General features: G+C 44.1%; 1 protein-coding gene across 3 annotated transcripts in view; it reads left to right on the top strand.

Annotated features, from left to right (window-relative positions):
* The first annotated feature begins 197 nt into the window (after window positions 1-197).
* CDC45 (cell division cycle 45) overlaps window positions 198-8264 on the top strand; it is a 34788-nt gene continuing 26721 nt past the window's right edge. For all 3 annotated transcript variants that reach the window (XM_028094781.2, XM_028094780.2, XM_028094779.2), the window contains exons 1-5: window positions 198-680; window positions 807-866; window positions 1660-1752; window positions 3056-3193; window positions 4168-4311. In XM_028094781.2, the coding sequence (XP_027950582.1) occupies window positions 630-680; window positions 807-866; window positions 1660-1752; window positions 3056-3193; window positions 4168-4311 (486 nt within the window). In that variant the 5' untranslated portion in view covers window positions 198-629. The remainder of the gene's footprint in view (window positions 681-806; window positions 867-1659; window positions 1753-3055; window positions 3194-4167; window positions 4312-8264) is intronic.

Here is an 8264-nt window from a genome sequence, read left to right as displayed (position 1 = left end):
CCTAACTTTTTGTCCGCTCTAAAGTATTTTTTATAACTATTTTAAATTACATTTTTTTAGTACTCCCCTCTAGACGAATTTAGTGAGGCCCACTCTCCTTGTCGACTACAATACCCAGAATGCACGTAGACCTTCCGGCTTTTGCTGCAGCCATCGAGGATACTGGCGGAAGTAAGCTACACATCCGCCTTCGAACTACGCCGAGAGCTTTTTGAAAATCGTAAACTGACGACTTCGATGTATAAGTGAATTTAATTTATGGCGAGGTTTCTTTTTCCTGGCGTTCCCAGCGGGAGGCAATAGGCTTCTCTTACCAAACTAAAGATGTCCACCAAGTGTCGGATTTGTGGGTAAATGGGAGTCAGGATTGAAGTGGGCGACCGCGTTTGCGTCCTGCCTGTGGATGACGCTCCTGTAGGAGCGGGCCTGACTGTTCCAGCCGGAATGGGGGAGTGCTAGTGCCCGCCTCCAATGTGACCCAATCAGAAAGGGAGAAAAAGCTGGGGAACTAAGTAGCGATTGGTTGGATCCTGGGCCAATCGGAAGAGTCCTGATTTGGCGGGAGTGTTGACCGCCGCGGCAGCTCTTGGAATTTCTGCCATAGCTCTCGGGGTCCGGCCGCCGTGGCCATGTTCGTGTCCGATTTCCGCAAGGAGTTCTACGAGGTGGTCCAGAGCCAGGTGACCTCTTTTCTTGGACCTCGTGGCCTTATCGGGGGGAAGGGATGAGAGGGAGCGGCCGTGGGAGGGCACCAGGGGCCAGTGTTCGGGTCTCTGCCTTCAACTGGCCCGCTCTTTTCCCGACAGAGGGTTCTTCTCTTCGTGGCCTCGGATGTGGACGCTCTGTGCGCTTGCAAGATCCTTCAGGTGAGCCTTGCGTACTTTGGAAGGGAAGGGCCGGGGCGAAAGGTGAGGATGCAAGCGGGGCCCCAGGAGGAGTTGGGTGCAGTGGGCTGGGTGTCGGGGCTGGAGGTGAGGAGCCGAGAAGGGAACCGCCCCTCTCCCCACCCCCCATGGTGAGAGCGCAGGCTACCTTAGTGGCTGGAGCAGAGGAAAGCTGGGGAGGGGCACTCTGAGAGGTCGTCTCGCTGGCAGGAGTATTGGGTGGGTTAGAGAAGTATTCGGCAAAAGGCAGGGATACTAGTTAGTATTTTTGCAATAACCTGGGCCAAAAAAATGGTTGCATTGGGGAGACCCTTAGACCTGGATGGAGTGGCTCTCCGCAAGTGTGGGGTTTCAGACAGACGAGTCTGTGACAACTGAGGGCACAGTGGTGTCATAAGCAATACCGGAAATTCAGATTACTTCGTCTATTAAGGAAGATCATTGGTTCTGTTTTGAATATAATGCAAAGGTTTACATGACCTTTGTTCAGGCCCTTGGGTCAGGAACTACTTCTCAGAAGACCTAGAAATAAGATCAGCTCCCCCCTACCCCCCGCCGATGTTTTCCTTTGGTAATTTTCAAAAATTAGGCAAAGTTGACAGAATGATACAGTGAACAGTCATATCCCCATAACCTAGTTTTTCCCATTAACGTTTTACCATTCTTACTTTATCACATGTCATTCGTTTCTCAATCCATCTTTTTTTTTTAAGTGCCTTTCAAAGTAAATTGTAAATGTCCTAAATTTGATAGGTTTGAAATTAATCTCTCTCAGGCCCTGTTCCAGTGCGATCACGTGCAGTATACCCTGGTTCCAGTTTCTGGGTGGCAAGAACTTGAAACTGCATTTCTTGAGCATAAAGAACAGGTATGAGAGAAGTATTTTAGAATAATTAGTCTTATTTTATTCAGTTGCAATTTCTTAATACTTAGTATTCTTTATATGTCCACAATAGGTTGCATGTATATTAAAGTATCAGCTATATTAGACAGCATGGAGGGAAAAAATGAGCTATACAGGGTGACTTACCCTCAAGTTGTAGAGACAAAATTGACAACCAAAATAAAGATAGTGAATGTGGACACCCTCTAACTTTGAATTTGTGTTGCAGACACTTCATTGTAAGGTGCTTAGAGCTTAGCAGTTTTTGATATGGCCTAGTTAAAATTATGTTAGACTACACTGCTATTACATATTCTCTCTCCAAGAAAAAGGATCCCAGTTTCCAAATGTTAATCCAGGAATATATCTTCTCCCTTTGCAATTTAAACAGTAGAGGCCAGGAGTTCTAGTACCTCTGCATGGAGCTATATTGAGAGATGGGACATTTTAGATCCCACAGGGTAGGGCTGGAGTAGGGAAGAGGGTTTTGGGGGGTCTGGGGCCACATTTAGGACTGTATAGCAGAGATAAATCCTTGCCTGGAGCTCCTGTCATCACAGAAGGAGTGTACCAGTGCCAACTTGGTATTTCTAAGGAAGGGATTTTCTATAGTGATAGGATATAATAAGACTTAATTTAATTTTATGTTCCCGTTAAGTATGGGCTGCCCAAGACTTGCTACAAATTTATTTATTTTTAAATTTTTTTTAAAGATTTTATTTATTTATTTATTAGAGAGAATGAGATAGAGAGCATGAGAGGGGAGAGGGTCAGAGGGAGAAGCAGGGAGCCCGATGTGGGACTTGATCCCAGGACTCCAGGATCATGACCTGAGCCGAAGGCAGTCGCTTAACCAACTGAGCCACCCAGGCGCCCAACTTGCTACAAATTTAAACCTGTATAATGCTGTTAGTACAGAGAGACAGCACAGTCCTGCAGGGGACTGAGATCTGAAGAGGCTCTATTATGCATTTGAAGTCTTGGTCTGCTGCTCATCAGCTTCTTGGCCCTTTGCATGAGACTGAGTCATGCTGAGCCTCCACGTGCAGAGACAGACACAGGGCCAGCCATGGGCCTATCTCATGGTGTCATCATGGAAAGGAAAGAGCCTGTGGAGTATAAGCGCTAACACAGGCCAGCGCTTGCCATTTTTGGAGCCTCTCACTGTCGGGGCCATGCCTGGTGTCAGGGGCTTGATGTGTCTCAGCAGAAGGACTCAGGCCTAGTATGCTGAAGTGAAGGACCTCCTCAGGGCACTTACTTCACAATGTCTCTCTCTTTTTTCCAGTTCCGTTATTTTATCCTCATAAACTGCGGAGCTAACGTAGACCTATTGGATATCCTTCAGCCTGATGAAGATGCCATATTTTTTGTGTGTGACACCCACAGGCCAGTCAATGTCGTGAATGTATACAATGATGCCCAGGTAACTCAGCCTTTGGGGTCCATGTCTTCCCTGAGTTCTCCCGTCCATCTTTTTGTACCTCTTATGCCACGGACAACACCACACCTGATTCTAAGCAAGGCATGTATCCACCTCCGCTACGGGAGTTGGAACAGCCTGAGGGCAAGAACCTGGTCTTGCTTATCTCTGGTGAGAAACATGGTGCCTAAGTCTTGGAGGCGCTCTGAATACATTTTGGAATTCACTTAACCTGGGAAGTGTAGGGACCAGAACCCTGCACTGAGCCTGCCCTCAGAGCTCAGGCCCAGCTGGCATCATTGAATAAAAGGATCTAGAGGCATTAGCCCTATGAGTGGGGCTAGCACTCTCCCTGCCCATCCGAAGGGTGGTGTGAGGACCAGAAGACGATAGTGTAAGAGGCCACTGTTAGCCTAAAATGGCCATGCTGTGCTTCCTCATTGAACTCCAGCAGCAAGCATGGAGCCTGGCACAGGGCAGCCACCTAACCATTCTCTGAGTTGACACCCCCCCCACAACCCTCCCACCATGTTATCAAACTGTTGGCCCTGAAGTTCTCTCTCTAAGCGAAATCAGCTTGGAACTGCTTTTAGAGACAAGCAGTATTACTCACTTCGGTGTCACACATCTTCATGTCTTCTTTCAGAGTCCAAGTTGCGGGATATTCATTTTGTTTCTTTGGTGTGTGGCATAAGAGGGAGCTTTTTTCTCAGACTTAAGTGACTATGGATAGTTTTTAAATTTTTGAAATTTTTGCATATCATGTGGTACAACTCCAGTGCCTCAGTGAGTGGAAATAAAAACAAGAAAATGCTTGAGAAGTCTGAAATTCTTCTCTCGAACAGGAGACTCTTTGTACAGAAAACTGAACGAGTCAGCTCATTGGGAAATAATATTCTGCAAGAGAAAAACATGTGGTGGAAAATTTTCTGTCAACGAGAGAGGAGAGTCTTGATTACTTTTTGTTTTAATCTTAGATCAAACTACTCATTAAACAAGATGATGACCTTGAAGTTCCTGCCTATGATGATATCTTCAGAGATGAAGAAGATGAAGAGCATTCAGGAAGTGAGAGTGACAATGGGTCAGAGCCTTCTGAGAAGCGCACACGGTTGGAAGAGGTGGGTTTGGGCTTCCCCACACTCTTGAGGGATTTGTCGTTCCCAGAGGTCAGAGCTCAGACTGGGCCTGCGGGGCCCACGGTTAGCAGGCATGGGGTGTTGACCCTGGGCTCTGCTATCCCCTGGCTGTGTGGCCTCAGGCAGATAACTGAACTTCTTTGAGCTTTGACATCCTTCTCTGTACTGTAGAGTTTTGTCAGAGGAGATGAAACTTAGGATGGCTCAGCTCTTCGCTTAGAGAGCATACATTTTTAAAAAGTGATACAGAGGGGTGGCTGGGTGGCTTAGTCGGTTAAGCATCCTACTCTTGGTTTTGGCAGGTTATGATCTCAGGACTCCCCCTGCGTCGGGCTCCACACTCAGCGCAGAGTCTGCTCAAGATTCTCTCTCCCTCTCCTTCCCACTCTGCTCTTCCCCCTGCTCTCTCTCTAAAATAAATAAAAATAAAGTCTTAAAAAAGAGTGATACAGAGAAACAATAAATAGCATAAGCATCAGCTCCCTTCCCCACTTTCTCAAGACTCGCTGTCTGCAGTCACCATGGAGGAACAACATGGGTCTGTGGCTCTCAGCCAGGCTCAGTCCCCAGTGGTCACTCCAGGGGAAGCATCTTGTGTGCAAAGATAAGAGTGGTTTCAGCCTCGTGAGTTTTGGGTCTGAGGTGCTTGCCCAATCTGGGGCCTGGCCAACAGGAAGTGGCCTACCCAATGCAGTGGCTTCTGCTACATGGAAAATTAAAGGTGGCAGGTGGTTCTTCCTTTAACAGGAGGGCCATGTTTTATTCTAGTGTTCAGTGTTGTAGATGAAGCTGATGCCCTTTGGCTCCCAATCCTTGGTGTGCGTGCTGAAATTTGCCTCTGAAATGTTTTGGGGTCTTCCCTTCATCCTTGGCCTGACGTTTTCCAATAAGGTGCGTTAGCAGAGCTCTTTTGAGCCATTTTGGGGACATTCAGGACATTCTGTCCATCTAGGGGGCATGTCCTACAAAGGTAGGAATGTTTTCTCCTTGCCTTCCCTGCCTTTGACCAGTCCCTTCTCTAGAGTTTTGGGTGGTCTGATCAAGAACCTCATGCACATTCTTAGATTCTCTTTCCTCTTGTCCAGCTCTTTATCTGCTCCACTCTCTAGCCAACTTCTGGTCTTCATCTTCTAATCTTTGATTTCTAAGAGCTCTTTTTTTGTTATCTGATGCTCCTTTTTTTTATAGCATTCTTTTATCTCTTAATGAGCTGCTTTCCATCGGGCCCCAAATATCAATATCTGGTGGGATTTTCCCTGGGAACATTCACGTTCTGCAGATTAGGGTTTTGGAAATCTCCATCCAGACTAATAAGTATATTTCAGCACCTAATACGTGCCGGGTATCAATTAGGTCTAGGGTCCCCAGGGGAGAACAAAGTCCTGCCTTCACAAAGCTTCCTTTCCAGTGGGTCAGACATATGGAATGTGTAAATGAGCAGAGTTCAAGGAGGGTTTCAGGTGGAGAGCTGTGTCGAATGAGGAAAACTAAAGCAAGGTAAGGGGCTAGAGAGGGAATGGGCTGCTTTTATGAATGTGGCCGTGGACACTTGACCTGAATGAGGAAGGGAGGAGCCAGGAAGATCCTTAGGATCTTCTCTGCATCCAGTGCGGAGTGTCCACAGATACAAGGGCTCTGTGGGGGGAACAGGCAAGCAAGAATTGACCAGCGGGTTTGGCAGTAAAGAGAATGTCGATGGTTCATGATGAGATGTCAGAACATGTCAGAGCTTCCATTAACATTTTTAGTGCATCTATTTGGAATCTGAGTTTGTGAGTGCTTTCTATAATACTCATATAATATACATAATTTCCCACCGGCATTTTTTTTCTTTTAGAAGTTTTATAATTTTAGTGTTTTTTTAATTCTTTATTTAAATTCAATTTAGTTAACATATACTGTATTATTAGTTTTAGGGGTAGAATTTAGTGATTCATCATTTGCATATAACCCCCAGTGCTCATTGCTTCAAGCGCCCTCCTTAATGCCCATCACCCAGTTACCCCATCCCCCCATCCACCTCCCCTCCAGCAACCCTCAGTTTGTTTCCTAGGGATCAGCATCTCTTATGGTTTGTCTCCCTCTCTATTTTCATCTTATTTTATTTTTCCTTCCCTTCCCCTATGTTCATCTGTTTTATATCTTAAATTCCATATATGAGTGAAATTGTATGGTATTTGTCTTTGACTGACTTATTTTGCTTAGCATAATACCCTCTAGTTCCATCCACATCATTGCAAAGTGGCAAAATTTCATTCTTTTTGATGGTTGAGTAATAATTCCAGTGTGTGTGTGTGTGTGTGTGTGTGTGTGTGTGTGTGTGTATATACACTTATATATACATATATCCCACATCTCCTTTATACATTTATCTGTTGATGGACATCTGGGGTCTTTGCATATTTTGGCTATTGTGGACATTGCTGCTATAAACATTGGGATGCAGATGCCCCTTCGAATCACTATATTTGAATCCTTTGGATAAATACCTAGTAGTGCAATTGCTGGGTCATAGGAGGAAAAATGCTGTTTTCCAGAGTTTTTATTCTGATATTTTTCTAATGTATACAACACTTAAAAAGATAGTACAGTGAATACCCATATACCCTTCATCTGGATTCATCAATTTTTCACATTTTCCACACTTTTGCCAGTTTGCCTTCTTTCTATATATATATATTTTTTTTTTTTTTGCTAGTTCATTTGAGAATAAGTTGCAGACACCATGATGCTCCCTGACAAATTCTTCCACATGCATCTCCTAAGAACATTCTACTCTATAAACAAAGCACCATTATCATACATAAGAAATTAGTAATGTCATCTAGTCAACCCCATTTCAATTTCTTTAATTGTCCCCAAAATAGATTTTGTAGTTGTTTTTGTGTATATGGTTGGCACATTTGCATTTAGCTCTTCTCTTAATTGTCTTTTATTTTATTTTATTTTAAGATTTTATTCATTTGAGAGAGAGAAAATGAGAGATAGAGAGCATGAGAGGGAAGAGGGTCAGAGGGAGAAGCAGACTCCCTGCTGAGCAGGGAGCCCGATGTGGGACTCGATCCCAGGACTCCAGGATCATGACCTGAGCCGAAGGCAGTCGCTTAACCAACTGAGCCACCCAGGCGCTCTCTTAATTGTCTTTTAACCTAGACCAGGACCCCATATCTTTTTTTCTGTTTTGTTTTGAATGACATTGGAAGCCAGTCCAGTTTTCTGGTATTTATCACTTGTTCATGGAATACTTTTACTTGCTCCTCTAACTTTGCATTTGCTGTCATCCAAGTTTAGGCCTACATACCTGATTTTAATAAAAGTTAACACTTTTTTTTTTAAAGATTTTATTTATTTATTTGAGAGAGAGGGAGAGCACAAAGGGAGAGTGAGAGTGAGAAGCAGACTCCCCGCTGAGCAGGAGCCCGATGTGGGACTTGATCCCAGGGCCCTGAGATGATGACCTTAGCTGAAGGCAGACGCTTAACCGACTGAGCCACGCAGGCGCCCAAAAGTTAACACTTTGGAGAATACTTCAAATGTAATTAAATCTGCATGATTTGTAAATACACTTGTATCCAAGATATATTCTCAGAAGTATGTTTATTGATACGGGTGCACACTCAAAAGAGATTTAGAGAAAACAGACTATACATATAGAAATCTTAGCTTCCTTTACTTCCCTTACTCTCCTCTATTTATAATGTAAGTTTCTTAAAAATAGACTGTGTACATTTAGATTCACACCATACAGTGGGATAAATTTTGCTTCAACAACAGAACATGATTATAAAACTCAAGAGGTTAAGGGAAGCCTATTATATTTACCCAGTTTCTACTCAGTATGTTCTTTCTTCCATCCTGATGTTCCAGGGTTTTTTCTTTTGTCATATTCTTTCTGTTTTTAGAAATGCCTTTAGTTTAACCATTTTTTTTCTTTT

The sequence above is a fragment of the Eumetopias jubatus genome, unplaced genomic scaffold, assembly GCF_037043125.1.
Source record: "Eumetopias jubatus isolate StellerSeaLion01/CBP00866 unplaced genomic scaffold, mEumJub1_p1.0 scaffold_16, whole genome shotgun sequence".
Lineage (NCBI taxonomy): Eukaryota > Metazoa > Chordata > Mammalia > Carnivora > Otariidae > Eumetopias > Eumetopias jubatus.
The sequence above is the reverse complement of the archived record's forward strand: the minus strand, read 5'-3'. Positions and strand labels throughout refer to the sequence as shown.